This window comes from Pezoporus wallicus, unplaced genomic scaffold, assembly GCF_028554395.1.
Source record: "Pezoporus wallicus isolate ANWC-B61680 ecotype Strahan unplaced genomic scaffold, APGP_CSIRO_Pwel_v1 scaffold_7107, whole genome shotgun sequence".
Classification (NCBI taxonomy): Eukaryota; Metazoa; Chordata; class Aves; order Psittaciformes; family Psittacidae; genus Pezoporus; species Pezoporus wallicus.
In genome coordinates this window covers 7,474,624-7,492,233 of record NW_026642114.1, presented here as the reverse complement: position 1 = coordinate 7,492,233, position 17,610 = coordinate 7,474,624, and the positions used below count along the sequence as shown (strand labels likewise).

At 40.9% G+C, this 17,610-nt stretch overlaps 1 protein-coding gene across 10 annotated transcripts in view; it reads right to left on the bottom strand.

Annotated features, from left to right (window-relative positions):
* Window positions 1-1,311: 1,311 nt before the first annotated feature.
* ARMC9 (armadillo repeat containing 9) overlaps window positions 1,312-17,610 on the bottom strand; it is a 69,076-nt gene continuing 52,777 nt past the window's right edge. For all 10 annotated transcript variants that reach the window (XM_057427178.1, XM_057427183.1, XM_057427174.1 and 7 more), the window contains 4 exons: window positions 13,357-13,478; window positions 10,126-10,258; window positions 5,438-5,610; window positions 1,312-2,090 (listed from right to left, as the gene is read on the bottom strand). In XM_057427178.1, coding sequence (XP_057283161.1) covers window positions 2,068-2,090; window positions 5,438-5,610; window positions 10,126-10,258; window positions 13,357-13,478 — 451 coding nt within the window. In that variant the 3' untranslated portion in view covers window positions 1,312-2,067. The remainder of the gene's footprint in view (window positions 2,091-5,437; window positions 5,611-10,125; window positions 10,259-13,356; window positions 13,479-17,610) is intronic.

Sequence of the window (17,610 nt, the reverse complement as noted above, 5' to 3'; positions counted from 1 at the left end):
CATCAGTGTTAACAACCTGACCACTGCTATTACAATGTTAGAAAAAAGACAGCATTTCAAAGGAAAGAGAAAAGCTGCCTACACTGGAAAACTACCAGGTGAGTTTTAATGGCTGCTTTCCACTACTGCCCTTTTGTGAACCATTTTCCCATTATTGTGTTTATCAATTCTGAGAGGAAGTGGATGAATTGAAGCACAGGTCAGAGATTTTCTGTGATTTCTTTGTCATGCGTGGACATCCATGCAGTGGCGGCTATCAAGTGTCTACAATCACTTTATGTCCTATGTAGTTTAGGAGTTAAAGCAGCATTGCCTGGTTTGTTTTAGGACCCTGAAGTTACTGAGCAGTAAATCGTCCCCGCCACATGAATAAGACTAGATTTTAAACTGGGAGGTGTCTTCTCCTACAGAATATCCTGTTTCAGTTTAAAGTCTATTATCCAAAGGGGTTACCTGAACTTGCACATGGAAGCTCTTTCTGCAAACATCTGATGCAGCGTCAGTGACCTTGGTGGGTCTCATGGCAACCACATCACACAAGGAAATGGCCTTGGCTCTTCAGTTGCCACCACATACCAAGAGGCACAATGCAAGGTCTCATCAGAAGCATAAAGCTTTCTTCTGGTGCTATGGAAACGGGTGGTGGTTTTACATTATCTTTACCCTAGGGGAAGGTAGCATCACTACCAGAGTTGCTATACCTTTCAGGCTGTGTCCACTTGTTTGTTTCTCAAGGTGAAACTCCAAAACAAAAGCCTTACCTTCTCTCTTTTTGTGTGTTAAAGCATTTGCTTTTGAAGTCTGCCTATGGCAAATACACTGCCTGTGTTACGTGCATATCTGCCTCAGCAGCAGCCAAGCTCCAAGGCAAACCACAGTTCTGGAAAGTTGTTGCTGTTGTCCTAACAGCTGTGTCACATGAGGGGATGTTACTGAAAAGCCAACCCCCAGTGAAGAATTTAGTGTTTCCTGGTCGCTGTTATTTTTGAGAGAAAGAATAACAAACAGCACTAGCTTTGTAATTCACTGGTGGAACTAACTGCTCTCTTTTTTTATTTAGTGGAGGGCTTTCTGATCTCTCTTGCCTATCCAGCACTTCATATTCACTGAAGACTAGCACAAATTCCATGAAGTCATAACCAGTTATCACTCAGAAGTGAAGAACATAAAAAAGGCAACAAAGACCAAAGAAGATTGTCCATAGCCATGTGTAAAGAGAAGGTTACTTCTGATGTGTTCACATTCTCACGGTTTCTTTGAATGAAGAAACAAAGTTCTTCATTTCAGTGTTTAAAAAAAAAAAAAAAAAAAAAAGGATTATTCATTCCACAAAAGTTTAACAGTAGAATTAAGAAAAGAAACGGAAGAAATAGTAGGAGTGATTGCTGCAGATAAAGCTGCTGATCATGGTGGTGTGCATGGGTGCAGCCTTGGGCACTGGCACAGTTTTTTTCAACTGCCACAGGTCAATCAGAAGTTGATGAAATACTTTCTCTCCAGTATCTGGTAGCCAAATACAGAACTCGCTCCACACAAGACTGCTCCAGGCAGCGAGGCTCTGCACACATGGCGTACATTTTCACTCCTAGTTCAGATCCTTTGAACACAGATATCTCCCAACTAATTCACAAAGGCATAATAAATTCAGTGAGCAGTATGTAAAAAAGACAGTTGCTTGGTCAGTCTCCTCTGCTGAGCATTACATCCTGTCTCCAAAGGCCATTTACTCTGACACAGGAGGCAGAGAGCAAGAGTTTCTTCTCAAGGTGGCAATGTCACTTTAGAGTAAACTATTGGAGATATTAGGACTACATGCATCTTCCATATCAGTCCTAGGCTGCTGCCCAGGCCTTGAATTGTAATAACAAGGCCCGTGTCTTAGCCAGGTTTATAGATGACAACAGATGCATCCCATCAGATAATCCCTGAATCACTGTGCAAGGCATACGCCATGCAATGTCAATAACCTAACCCTCTTCTCAGTAGGTCGCCAGTAAAGCTCATTACAGGAAGTTGGCTCTGTCCTTCAACAATGTGACAGGTGATTCTTGAGGAAAGGAACTGTTCTCACTTCCTGTAGGACTGGCTGCCTGCAGAAAAACAGCAAGAAAGGATCTGTCAGCTGAAAGCAGGATTTATTACAACACAGGAGCTGCCTGAGGGCAACACTTATACAACCTGTACAGTGACACAAACACCACAAAGAATATATAGAAAGGCACCTTAACCACTGATGTTGCAACTTAAAAAACGCAGAATGTATTTATGGCAACCACTCCGCAGGGGACACTGAAAGAACTCGTGAAGGAACAGGGGGTTACCAGGGCCCAGTGACACACCTGATAAAAATCATTCCTCATTCTTCTGGTAGAGATTTTTGTACTACTCTGGCTCCACTGTGCCCTAGACACAACTTGGTACACTGCGAACAGCTTCAGCTCGCCCACACAGAGTTGCTTGGAACAGACGCAGAGTAAGGAACAGGGTAGATTAAACCATTCAACTATGTCCACATGGGGCACATAAGCACAGTTGAAAAAGTCTAAATGTTCTAGCCATGCTGCCAGTGTCATCCCTGCACGAGCTAGGAAGTAGAATCCGCAGAAAACCCCAGCATGGCCGATTTCATTTGGAGGAGCTTGGTTTTGCTTTAATGTACAACTTCAGAGCTCAGCTAACAGCAGCAGGCTACATCTCATGCAGGAATCTTGCCTCAGGGCTGTAGCTCCACTTGTACCTGTGCTTCCTCTGCATTCCTCAGGCATTCCACACACTCCAAGTGCCAAGAGGAACAGTCCAGCTGGGTTTATGTAAGAACAACTTATTTCCAGAAAACACACCCATAATATTGAAAGCAAGTTAAACATGTGTCTCTAAGGTAAGTGAGCACATCAAGTAAGTAAAATCAGAACTAATCCTTTTCTCATCATGTCTATCAACTATAATAACTTGTATTTCTGGAGAAATACCAAGAAATCCGCAAACTAAACACAAGCTTCCACTAGGACAGAATCTCTTGATATGTAAAAACCTACATACCTATGCAGCAGCAAACGGGAGGCATCGACTGCTGAAAGCTACTGATTGCTGATATCTATGTGTCAGATACAATTTTGACTTACAGATGAGTCAGCTAGGAAATTAAAGGAACAGTTGCACAGAGCTTTACTAGGGAAACATTAGGGGCTCACCTGCTTCAAATGCCTTCCCTGCATCTTTAAGTAACAGCTCGGAACTACCTTTGAGAGCCTCAAGTGTTTAAAGTCCTTTTTAGTCCTTTGAAATCTGGTCCTTATCACCTTCCTCTCACTTTTCCTAACCATAAAAAGCCTGTGAAAGCCTGCACAAGATGTACAGTAACTAACAGGTGCTCTGTGACAGCAGAGAGCAATGCAGGACACATACACAGCGTGAATGGAAGAAGACTTTTTTTGCAAAATAATTTATTTGCTATTTTTAGCAGGAAGGTAAGAGTTTAACATTCAATTGCTGACACCAAGTCTGTCTCATGGCACCTGTGGGCAGATAGTAAACAATTACCTGGAACCCCAATAGGAAACTCAGGAGAAAAGCTAAATGGACACATAGTAAGATGTGATGCCCGTTATACGTTCAGCTTTAGGATGCACAGATACAGCTAAGAGGTGTGTTGAAGGACAAATCCAACCCAGTAAAAGTCAGAAGAGCCAAAGAGTCTGGACTTACTGAATTAGCAGAGAAACCCAAGTGATATACAATTCTGATCATCCTCTGCTCTTATGCCATTTCAAGATAAAATACAGTAAACACTATGCCACTGGAAAAAGAACTTTCTCCAGAGCCCTCTGAGAGCAACATATGTATATTGCATCTTTCATAGGACATCGGCACCCAGGAGCGTTAAGCTGTCCTGGAGAAACTAGAACATGCGGAGGAGTATTTATGTGCACACACACACTATGCTTTTCCCTTCTTCAGCAGAGTTTCTCCTTTTCAATTGGCCAGTGCTTTTGTAAATGAACTGAAAGAGGAAGCAGGGACACTCTCGGGTGTTAACACCACATTCAATCAGGGCAGAACAGTGCTGCTATCACAGGAAACAGAAATGTCAGAGGTAAAGCACATGGCATATGCAGCATAAGTAAATCCAAAAGAGCTGGCAATATTACCTAAGCATAGACTGCTCAAGCAAGTACCCTCTAGGTCAAAACCTCTCTTCACCACCAAGGACATTCCCTACCATTGCCTCACCTGTACTCCCTGAATGTAAACCACCCCATCTCCCTGCACATGCAGCTGTGTGGAACAACAATCAGTGAACAACGCAGAAGACTTAGGAAGCTCTTTCCTGTTCTACTGGTTATTTACTAGGTTATTTCAATTCTCTGTGTTTCATTTTCCCTACCTGTAATGAGGTGCTAAGGATATACACACACGTCAAATTTCTTGCAAAGGTTTGTAAGGTACTATGAGTTACCATGTGTTTGTGAAAGGTTTAAAGATAAGTTACATCTAACGAACAGAGCTGACGTTGCATTGTGATCAAATAATCATCACTAAACCTCTTCAAATATGTTTAGAATGAGAATATACAGCACATAGCTCCTGCCATTTTCATTGATGAATCCAGCTAGTCCTACCCACACTCCAGGGAAAAATCACGCTAATTACTCAAGAACGCATCTTTCTTCTCTCTTCTTCCAAACCTCTCCCCAGCTTATATACCATACACGTTTACTGTCGTAAGAGTATCTGAGATAACATTTCTGCTTTCTTGGGCTGGTGTTGGCTGGCTTAAAGCTAGTGTACATCCTTTCCCTCTGACCTCAAGTTACAGACCTCTTCTGAGCCCACTGGAAACTAGTACTGCTTAAACCTCTTCAGGCAATAAGACCTCCATGTGGTTCTTAAATACGAGTCTCCAGCAGAATGATGACTGTCACAGGCAGCACACCAAGTTTTGGCTGCCTCCTTACTAGGCTGCCCTGCGCCTGTCTTCTGAACTGCCTGACATCTGGTCTACATTCAGTTGCAGTGCAGACACACCCAGAGATCCAAACTGAAGAACATTAAACACTTTACAAGAATGGAGCAAACGTGTGTGTCTGAAGATAAGGAAAAGGTCTTATGAAATCTAGAGGAAGTCTGAGACTAGAAGCTTCCCCCCAAGCTTCTGAGAATTCACAGAATCGTAGAAGCATAGAATTTGGGCCGCTTTTCTCCACCCAGATACAGGAAAAAGCATGTCTCTTTAACTGCTCACACAACAGCCTGGAAATAGGAGCAGTGTTCAGCAGGACATAATTACATGGTTGTATATCCTGCAGATGACAAGTACAATGTCATATACTCCTGGCACATTTGTAGCATACAACTTCATTCCTGGAGAGCTACTACAGTGCTCCCTCCATTCCCACCCCAAGGTCTGACACACAGAATGATGACTTTTTCCACTTACTCTGTCTGCTCTTTGTGGATGATCCTGAGGAGCTGGGACGACTTGTGCATTGGGGTCCAGACTGAGAGAACTGGGGAGCAATGGCTGGGACCTTTCCCTTTCTAGGGCTGGCACTCTGCACTTCGGGAGTGCGAGGGATCTTAGGTTTGCTGGTGAAGGCTGAGGGAAACTCACTGTAGGAGGAGATGGAAAGGGTTAGCAATGCATGGAGAATTATGTATGTATAATAAGTCTGCAACCAAGTGAAACCCGCAGTACATGCTGTGACGGCATAACAGACTGCGCAAAATTCAGGGAGACTGCAAATGGAAAGGAACAGTGGCACTACAGGTACTGCCCTGGGGCATGTATTCACCGAGTTGCTTCTAAACTTGGCTCTATCGACCCGTCTATCCTACTCAAACATGGTTCTTTGGACAACAGGATTAAACAGGTTCAGTTAAGTCCCTTGCAAACAAGTAATAGATCTTTAGCTTGTTTTCCATTGTATTTATCACACACAGAGACTCAATCTGAGGCGCAAACAGGTATGCTACAGCACAGGAATGCATCCTTTTATGGCACTAACTATTACTTCTCCCAGGTATAGGTCACAATCTTGGCAGAAACAGGCAGCCTCCCTGGCTCCCAGCTGTGGTAAGATTTGTAGAACACCCTGAAGGCTTTGTCAAAAGAGCAAAAAGCTGCGATGGCATCTATGAAATAAATTCCCTAAGCACACAGGTTCCTTGCTCACACTGAGAACATAAAACAGCTGCTGCTATTTCACAGTCTGCTTGTGCGGCAAGAATACCATTCTTTAAAATGTAGTCCATGACTGTGTGAAGATACTTTGTCCTTCCCTGCCCCCAGCATCAGTAGTCTTTCCCAGGTACAAAAATTGAGGCTACCAGGAAACAGCAAGTCTCTAACGTAATTCAGAATCTATACTCATGTTTGCTCTAGTGAGTCAATTTTCTCTCAAAAGGAGAAAAGGTTAAACCGAAATAATAGCTACGTGAAAAAAGCTGACCATATTTAAATAGAAAATAGAAGAGCCAAAGGCAGGAGATCGAAAAAGGTGCCATCTAAAGATGAGATTAAAATGGAAAGTCCCCGTGTTATTAGCGCCATTAAAAGAACCTTTTGTGACCATCAGAAAGGGTGATTAGGCGGATTTTCAAGACATTTAATCTTGCCTCCTCCCCTGGGAATGCTGCTTAGTCAGTGCTGATTAGCCCTTCCATACCCCTGCTTCACCTTGCAGGGAGATCTGAGCAAGTGTTCCTTTTGTATTTTAAATGAAATGAATTGTCTTATTTTACATTTGTACACGCTAGCTATTAAGGACAGAGACATGCTAACTGGCATGTCTGCTATGAGCCATCTCAGCAGCCCTCCACCTGTCTCCGAGTATTACAAGTATTACATTTGTCTCATTTCAAAGGAGGAGGTACCAGGAAAACAAAACCAAAAACCTAAGATCGGCCAGATAAAACCCCAAGCCGTGGGCCACAGACATATTTAAATATCTCTCACCATAAACCAGTCTCATTGTTACTGCTTTTTTGTCATTTTATTCACTTTAGTTCAAGAGCTGGGTTTTCAATTCACTTTTGCTTGTCATGGTAATCATATACATACTATAATAAGCTAACACAGACACAAAAGGAAGAACCAACAGCTTCACCACCACAGTTTTTGAGCGGTAAATGAGCTTTCTTTCCCTCTATTCAGCAATAGGTAACAAAGGTCTGGATCTGTATCCCCATACACTAAGAAATGTTTTTATAGCCGTCAGTAATCTTCACAGAGTTCCACTGCAGTAACCTGGGCAGATGGACTGTAAGCACTCCAGACACAAAGTAATGCAACCGGAGTCACTATACCAAAGAGCAGTCACTATACCAAAGAGTCACACAGTGGTCACACAGATGGCTCACATCTTTGCAAACTCTTCAGGAGAAGATTATATAAAATAAGCTGGTAGCAAACACTATAAAATTGAAAAAAAACACAACCTCTAAACCCCAGAGCAAAACAAAACTGCTGCTTTTCTAGCAGGGTGCAGAGCAGATCTTGGTCTCAATGTGCCCAGGTGCCACGGAACCACCTCATCTTTTACTACACCAATAAACAGGCTGAGATCAACAGAAAAGAACTAATCCTCAGAATAACACAGAAAACTGCTATTTGGCATCCTTTAGAAATTGATGAGATGAAGAAAGAAGCAGCAAAATCTAACTGTGGGAAAATGTTCCACAGTATTTAGTAAAGGAGTCATTTACAACAAGGTGCGGTAATTTGAGAACAAGTGCTCAAGCAAACTAAAAAAAACCCCAAAACAACCAACCAAACAAAAAAACCCCAACCTGCAACAAACTCACTTGAACATACAAAGATGACTAGACCATTTTGTCCAATAGAAATACACTTGGACTTTGGGCGATTTTTACCAGATTATCAGAAAACCAAGACCATTAGAGACCTAAGAAGGCCTTGTAGAGTTTAAACCCTTTATTTCAAAATAAAAAGATACAGGCTTTTTCAGCCATCCACAATTGTAAACTCAAGTCTACTACTAATTTGGCCTTGATTAGCTAAAAAGCAGAACAGATTTATATTCTTATATTATTAAAATGCAGCAGAGAATAGCAACTCAGGGCAGCTGCCAGTCTGACATATATCAGCTATAACAATCATTTGTGCCTGTGGAAAGAACCACAATAAACATGCCACTGCTGTGGTCTCATTCTTCTCTCAGAGTGACAGCGTAATTTCACTGATCTCTGTGCAGTTAAATTCCCAGTCTATACTGCTAAGGAAGAGGGGATATAGCAGTGACCATAATTCATCCCTCTTTTTCTCACACATACCTCTGCTAGGAAGGTCTTGGTATTTGCCTAGTAGGAAGGACACATGTCTTACAGCGGTCAAAACTATGACCAAAGCAGTGATACATTTGCTCTGTTTGTTTTGCAAACAAATTAAAGCATGTTTCCATGAATGAAAGAATGAAAAGGCACGTCCAGCTATTGCAACACCAACACATTAACAAAAGACCTTGACACAGGAACCCCTGTGTTTGGACTGTGAATGGCTGTATTCCCATATCCGTAACTCGAGGCTGCATTTGTAAATACAAATTATTGTATGCATGCTAAGAAAGCACGCAATAAAAAGACACTATCTTCTCTTGCGGAATACTGCACCTGTTCCTTCAGTTAGAGATCCATCTATTAGTGAGATTTAGACATACATTTATGCAGAAAAATTAAAATTACGGAAGACATATCTTTTTAATAATAGATTATAACTGTATAGAAGCAAAGCCTCTCACCAAGGTGGGGGAAAGATGTTACCAATTTGGCTTGCTTCTTGCAAGCCAAGGCCTGAAAAATAATCTCTCCATCACAAAGCAAGCAATTTGACCATAAAATTCTCATTTGTAATATGTGCTTGGCTTCTGTTAGGACAGGCAACAGAAACAAAACCAGTAATGCTGGGATGAGACCATGATTACTAGGCATTTCAGATGCTAACCAGTGATAATTCGTTGACAATACGTAACAGCTCAGATGTCACCATGGAAACAGCACAACTGGGGGTAAAACAAAAAAAACCAACCAAACAAAAAACCCCAAACCAAACCAACCAACCAAAAAACCAACACACAACCAAAACCACACCAATCCCCCCCAAACAAAACACCCCAAAACCACACACAGGCGTCTGTAGGCCAGAAGGAAACAAAACTCTAAGCAGAGAGTCCAATTTTCAGAAGTGCTAAACACAAATAGCTAAGCAGTTTGAAAAATTAGATCCATAAAGAACTGGTAAAACCTTTCCTTAAACACATCTCCACCCATTCTGTTTTTACTGTGTTTTACTTCTGGAATGTACTTGCTTTTATAATTTCTCTACACTCACTGTTTAAAACTTGGCCCAATCAAATTAGCTATAGGAAAAAGCTGTTAATGTCTGAAGGATACATACAAGCCCTGAAAAAGTTTGGTAAACCTTGGGCCAATTGCTAATGAATTCCTAGTTCCCATCCAAGATACAACATCACAGTCCTACATATGACAAAGGCTTCACAGAGGGGTCAAGGTATGAACAGGAGAAGGAGAGGAAGGATCTTTCATCTTCTTTTGAGAGAAATTGTTTCAAAGAAGAGTTGAAACCCATTGCTGAGAGAACTCGTAATACTGCTCCCTTGCTATACCTGTCTAGAGGATAAACTGGGGATTCTGGTCAGCCATGCTAGTAACTCAGCATGTTTAAACCCCCTTAATCGACATAAATGCTTCATTTCTCTTCCTCCTGCAAGTTAGTTCCTGCCCTGTTCCCACAGTCCTACCTATTTCTTTACTAATAAATGACTTTTCATGGGTTAGAGTCGAGTCATCTAAGGAAGCAATCAGGAAATTTTATTTGCAAAACACTGCATTTTGCATACATGTGAAGTTCATTAATAATGTCTTGCTTGAAATTTTTCCTGTTCTAGACCAGATGCTTAGGAATTGAACAGCTGCCTCTGGCACAATTAAGGGTATTTTGTTTGGCAAGCACAGTCACAGCTGTCTCAGACCAGACTACATCATACATCAAATGACTTAACAGATTGTCTTTACAGCAGCAAGGAATTAGCTGGTAAGTCCTCTCAGACTCCTCTTGCACTTCTAGATACTCCTCTGGATAAACCATACCTGTGTGATTGCCCATTTACTTCATCCTGGGTGAAGTCAGTAGATCGGGAAGACAAGGTATTGTCACTAGCTGAGATGCTTCGGTCCACTCTATGGCCTGAAGAGAATTCTCTAGATGACTTAATTTCAACTGCTATTAAAAAATAAAAAAATCATCAAAACAAAACAAACAAAAAACCCAACAAAAAATATCAACAAAAAAAACACAGTTCGGTGAGGAGCTGTCTCTTTACAATTTTACTAAAACCACAATCAAATCACAGTTCCTGCTGAATGAAGGAAACCTTGAGATAATAGCAGGCTACTGCATTAGCATGGTAGAGTGCATTATAGCTCATGAGCTGAGCCAAGCCAACTGCAAGTGTGCACATTTCCAGCCCTTTGCAGTCGGAAAGTAAAACACACTTGGATCATTTTCAAAGCATTCACAATAGGCTAGTATCATGCAGACCATCAGTTAAGGTATATCAGCTAATGACCAGTATCTCATTAAATCCACAGGAATGTAACCATTTGCAGTTGTCTGTACATATCCATAGCAGGATAGGCAGCCACTGTGAATAAAACCCATTGTTTTACACTTCTGTCAGACTCCAGTTCTATTACATTTGTTCAAGACGCCTCACTTTCTGCCTTGCACTAATGGAGAAGGGAAGGACAGTCAGTCTGCCGAGAGACGAAAGGCTACCAAGATGTGCAAGTTCAGTAAAAGTTTAGGGAAAATTCCTAGCTCCATTCCTCCCACGCTCAGGACAGGCTGACATCCTATCTGGTCTCACATGTTGATATGGATAAAAATCAGGTCACAGGCATTTGGCTGCTCAGAGCGTGTTCTGTTTGAGATTCAGCATAGTAAGTATAGTAAGATGACCAGAGTTCCTCTTTAGTCAACAAGTTTTTTGTTCATAGGAGACAAAACAGAAAGGGCCAGAATTATTGATTCTTCACCAAAGTGATAAAAATCAAGACAACATCAGACTGACTCGAGAACAGCTGAATATATCCAGCTGTGAAGGACATTAAGAACTGCTCTTATTTTTATAAAACAAAAGAGGATGAAAGTTTCTTGAGACTAAACTTATCTTCCTTGAGATATGACCTCGATGATATTAACTGTTCACACAAAGCTTTTATTCTGCTTTTTCACTTATTCATTTCACGATGTTACTGCATGAAACTCTGAATCCCAAAGTATTCACGTGATGCTCAAAAACACATATTCTGAAGTGAGCAGGTTCCTGGTACTGCATAGTCACCATCAGACTAAGATCAGAACTCAACAAACTGCATATTTATTGCACAGCAAATATGTTTGGAAGGGCATGATGACAGTCTCTTGATGCAGTACAATTATTTTTACGCCTTTTTGTTATGTACTGTTCCCTGCCATATCTTAGAAAGGCACTAGAAGAGAAAGGGCTCATTTTCAATTGTCTTAAATTAAAGCCTTTCCAATTTAAAAATTACAAACCCCACCACCTTTTGGAAAACAGGGGATGTCCAAAGATTCATTCCAATTATCATTATACAGAATGAAAGCACTGTCACTGACATGAACAACCAGGGATCCAGCAGCACAGTCTCTCTTTTCTCTTCTCCTACTCCTGATTTCTAAACCCCAAAAGGTAAGAAAGACAAGCATGTAGCTCACTGGCTACTTGCAAAAACCTGAAAGAAGCCTATGGCGATCTTTCAAGTAGCCCACTGTTGCCTTATAGCCTGGATTAATGCCAGGAAGAATTGTCTCTGCCACACTCACAAATAATTTGTCTTTTTACATGTATAATGCATATAAACTTGCAATATGCTGTATATATATTCCTTTTTTTTTTTTTTACAAGAGAAGAGTATATTCTAGTACTCTGATTATTACCTATCTGCACATAATTTTGACTGAAAACAGGTAACACGCTGGTCCCCCCCCCCCCCCGCCTTCTATATAGGAGAACTATCAAGTCAGCATGCTTTTGATTAGTTTACAACCTCTCCTGTTCCAAGTTGCTGCCCCTGGCCAGTTAACCTCCCCGTAAAATGGGCTCAGCTATACTCGAGGTGCTATTGTGCAAAGGGAGGCTTGAGGAGAGGACCGCAGCTCTCATTCCTACACAACAGTGAGAAACCAAGTGCCCATCTTGAACAAGACGTTCATCTGCTTCTATCATACGGCTTTCAGTCAGCATGTTATATTTATCAGCTCTAGGCATTACACAAGCAAATTCCTGCCTGTAAGACTTTGGTTACTTTTCTCAGAATCCTTTTCATTTCCTCTAGGAAATTTAAAAAAATAAAAGAGTGAAAAGTATGCTATTCCTTTACTGCTTCAAAGCATATTTTTCAGCAAAGTAAAGGCATGCTTTGTCTGACCTTATTAATAATTCTGTACCGGATATACCGCAAGATCCTTTATCTAAGACTGCAGAACATTTTGCCTTAAATCCCTAATTGGAAATGTTAATGAGTCCCTGCAAGAAGGCTGAAACTCCCACATCTGAAGTTCCATGATCCTGTGGATATTAGAAATTAAGAAATAAAGTATTTCAGAAGGCTATAACCTTGTACATTCCATCATATTTCTGAGTTCTCAGGTCCAGCTGAGTTTGTATTCATTTCAGTTTAAGTTGCAAGGACAGAAGCTTAGCAGCATCACCCACAACACAGCTATACAGCACAGGGCTTCCCATCCTCCACAACCTTTAATGGTTTGAATGTAGTTGCAAATCTAAGCAGATAACTGCAGCTGCCTTCAACTTTAATACAGAGGTCTAGCCAACAGAGCCTGCAGGTGCCAGCAGACAGTGATTCATTTAGATCCAAACAAGGGTATATTTGATCAAGTAAGGGGCTTTACTTGTTGTGAAGTGCACAGTCTCTGGGCTGCAGCTCTTTCCCTAGGCAGAGGGCATCATGGAGATACAGTATACTTTGCATATTGGAAGCCCTGGGTAGGATAGTTGGCACTTCCGCAGGAAGCGAGATGGAGTGAGGCAAGTGAGACTATTAGTCTCTGTTGACCACACATTACCTTCTGCAGCCACTTATTTAGCTCAAGTCAAAATCCAACCGTGTGCCCCAAGGTCTTGCAGAATGCCTCAGGGTTGAAAAATGGAAGGCCAGTTCCAAGGCTGCATTTAAAAAACAACAAATCTACAACACATAAGCTAAACCCCAAATGCCTGCCCCAGTCAAGAAAGACAGACACAGTTAACAGCAGCATTCACAGAATATCCTTACATGAAGGGGAAACGCAGAGGTCAGAAATGCTGGAGGTGCTCCCACAAGTGGAAGAATGATCACTTGGCAGAGACTGCAGCTTCTCATCCCTATCATGATAAGAATTGGTATAATTTTCTGGCCTAGAGGAGAAAGGAGAATGCAGGGTGATGAATGCTTGCAGCACAAAATGTTGCATGAGAGTAAATTCTAATTTTTTCTAATTGTCTGCAATGACATAGAAGATTATTGACATTATTTTATATTTCATATTGCAAATTAGTACTCAGGACATAATTTAACTGCATGACTGCAGCTCCCTCAAACCAGGTGATGCTAAACATATTTGAAATTAACACTTTTTTCTGCTGCAATAAAAGAGTCAAGGAAAGGAAACCGTAACTCCTTGCAGCCTGAAGACCCAAAATGCACCAGGACACTTAAAAGAAAAAGCCTGTAGCAGTGCGGCTGAGAGGTCTTGAATACTCCGCTTTTTCAAGGATTTAAGATTTGCTCCCGAATATTACAAGGATTTCACTTTACAGAGCAATACGCAATACAGATTTAAAACAAAGTAGATAAGAAATAGAACTGCTGATTTCCCAAGTGAGGTTGATCAGTGAAAAAGTGAAGTAGCGGAAGGACAGAACAGGGTCAAGATTGCTTAGTAATAAGCAATAAAACACAGCAAGAGGGGTGTGAAAAGTGAGTGAAGATAAGTTGGCAGACACAGAAAGTCTCCCTGTCCAATATCAGGTTAGAGTAACTAGATTATATTTCTAGTTAGAAAGGACACAGTCCAACAAGGCAGTTAATGATTTCAGAGCTAAATCAGTTTCTAAGGAAACACCTTGCAGAATATTAAGTAGTTCAGTCCCCCTTGAGTGATCTCAGCCAGTGCTTCTTTAAAGAGAAGGGGAAAAAAAGAGGAGAGAGAAAAAAAAAAAGAAAAAAGGCAATTTTCCAGTATTTCCTGGCTCCCTCAGCTCCATACAGCAAGAGCTTGTCTATATTGGGATCTCATGACAACTCATTTGAAGTAACTAGAGCCTTGTCTGCACTGGGAAGTCATAGAAAAATTAGCATGGAATATCTGCTACATGTGCAGTGGCTATTCTGCATTAATTTTCTGTGTGAATACTTCTATTCAGCACTAGATATTCACCCTACCCCTCTTCTCCCCTCCTTTTGGAGGTAAGAACCAACAACTCAAAGATATACATTATAGTATCTCCATCAACTGTTTCATCTTTTACAATGTTTTTAAAATGCAATATGTTACATCAAGTCTCACAAGAAGAGCTTCAAACAAGTTCTATTCACTTCAGTTCTGAATGCAAGCATTTATGCAAATTTTTAATGTAGTTTAACTACTCTGCTGAGTCCAAAACTTCAGATAATTCAGATCAACTGTCCTGGATTATCCCTTGGTAGACAAGCTGCAAATGAGGCAAAAGTCTGTCATTTTTCATGCCATTTCATCCAACACAAACACAAGCCACTTAAATTATTTAGAATATGAAATACATTTAGTTCAGATACTGCTTTCAAACTAAGGCAGCTAAGATTTGGTCAGTTTTATTGTTCTCCTCTTGCATGGCTTTCTACGACAGCATTTCCTCATTTTAGCATATGAATTCCCACTAAAATTTGAACAGCGTAAAAGCCATCAAAGCATGTGCTTTTCTGTTGTAAAATTTAGTTCAAGAATGTCTTCATCTATTTACTGCAGTATTCTTGCACACAAATTAGATACAAAGTACAAACTTCTCATTCAGGTTGATACCTCATGACTCCTTACGACATGAGAGCCCCAAACAGTCATATTAATTCTACCATTAGGACAGAGCAGCAAGGAAATTAATTTCTGCAGTATGGTTCTGCAGAAGGATAGGGAATTCTGATGTATACCTCAAGGGGACTTCAGGATGAGAAAAGCCAATGAATTAAATTGCATGACGTTAATTGCTATATAACACTGAATATCCTCACTTCTGTGGTGGCTACATGCACATCACTGCACTGGACACCTTGCAGCACTCTGGATTCGGGGACCTGAATCCGACTCCATTTTGACTGCTGTATCAAGGGTATTACAGTAAAAATCACCCAAATTAGTGAAGAATACATTTTGATGAAACTGGATCAGAGTAGCAGTAAGAGAATCAGAATTGGCTTCAGCATGCAACAATCCAACACCATCTTTCTGCCCTGAAAGACTGTTATGAAAGATGGAGCCCAACTCATGGACTAAATGAACTCAACAGATGCTTTATAGGGACGGCCCATAGACTAAGGGAACAGTATCTGTGTATCTATATCAAAAGACCAGGAAAGGTGGTGGTGTATTGGAATGTGTGGGACCTGGGCATGATGGGTATGGAATAAGGGGTGGATACTATCCCAGTTTCAGTGGGATACAGTTAATTTTCTTCCCAGTACCTGGTACAGTGCTGTGGGTTTGGATTTACTCTGAGAATAATGCTGGTAACACACTGATGTTTTAGTTGCTGCTGAGCAGGGCTTACTCTAATCAAGGACTTTTCAGTTTCCCATGCTCTGCCAGCAAGGAGGGACGCGAGAAGCTGGGAGGGAGCCGAGATAGGATTCCTGACCTGAACTAGCCAAAGGGCTATTCCATACCATAGAACCTCATGATCAGCATAGGAACTGCAAGAAATGAGTGAGTGGCTGTGTGGTGCTTAGTTGCTGGCTGGAGTTAAATCATGACAGTCCAGCAGTGACCTGAAGCCATCTTGCAGAGGCATGAACTGCATATTTGTTCATAAGGAGATCCAAGTTTTGACAAAATACAGAACTAGCATCACTTGGTATCCCAGGATACTGTTAAGTAAACGTGCTGCCTGGGTAGATGGTGGTGGTAGAGATGAACACAATCTCTTCTAGAGATTATTTCTGATGCATAAATTGCAGTGTGCTACGTGGCACCAGGAAATAAAAGCCACTTCCCCAGGCTTGCTATTGTTTTTTTGACTTCCCACACGTGAGTCACTTCATTTTCACAAGCTTGTTTTTCCCTCCACTTATAGAGCAGGAATGTAATAGTTAGACACTCTGATGGTAACTAAGATTTGCTCCTGAAAAATGCTTTCTAAATAGTCCTAAGGCTACCCTAACAGCCGATTCCACAGAATCAGTCCGGTCTCCTAACCCACCATGGGCAAAATACTGGCAGGTAAAGTGGGACCTTGAACCTGGTAACGCTGACCCTGCAGTAAAGTGGCACTGTATGTTTACTCATGTATTAGCCTGTTTTTTGTTTTTTTTTTTAAGGCTTGCAATTCTTTTGGAGGATTGGAGGACTAGCAATGATTAGATAATCACTGTGCTACTAACATAAGCTTATATTAACTAGTTGCTATTTTCTTCTTACACAAAAACAGACACGCATTTAATATATTGGGAGAGGCTTGCAAAAGCGGCGGACATTATAATAGTGCAAAAGCTGACCACTGTGAGGAAGGACACAAAGTAAGAACTCCAAATATACCCTGGGATAGCCAAATGCTCTTTTCTGAAGACAAAATATTCTGAAAGAATGAAAGAAAGAAAGAGAGAGAGATCTTCCACATTAAAATGAGGAAGAAATATATTTTAAGAAGTAGAAAATATGAACAAGAAAGCAAGGAGTGGCAGAGGGGATGACATGGGGCAGTCTTCAGGATTAATACATTCTTCTAAGAAATGCCTCTACATTCCAACTTCATTACAATGTTGTATTTCAGGTTACCCATTCATGTTAACATACTTGGCTATACCAACACCATGACTTTGGAGTACTATTATCTGTACTTGGTTAGAGTGGCATGTAGGCTCTCAGCTTAAGTGTCTGCAGAAATGAAAACATTAAAATCTCATGATAAACTGCTGCCTGTACTGTAGCTGCCTGTATTTGATCAAATCCAAAACTGTATGCAACTGAAAGTAAAAAATAAATTTAAATTTGAGCTCTCATTGGTATTTTGTTTCCTCATTCAGGACAGTGAAAAGGAGAAGCCTCATTTCAAAAATTAAGCTATATTTGTTGTAACAGAAGACAGAGCATATTCAAGGCTCTATACTGTAAGATCTCTTTATTCCATTTTCAATTCCATTTCTGACCCAAATCACACCAAAAGCAAGGTGTCACACACCTTCTTGCTGGAAAATATATTTCTCCCAAAGCAGAAAATCCAACATAACAAGATTTTTGCCTTCCCATTTTCTTTTTAATCTGTCCTCCTATGGGTGGCTAGCAACTCTCCCCAGAGATAT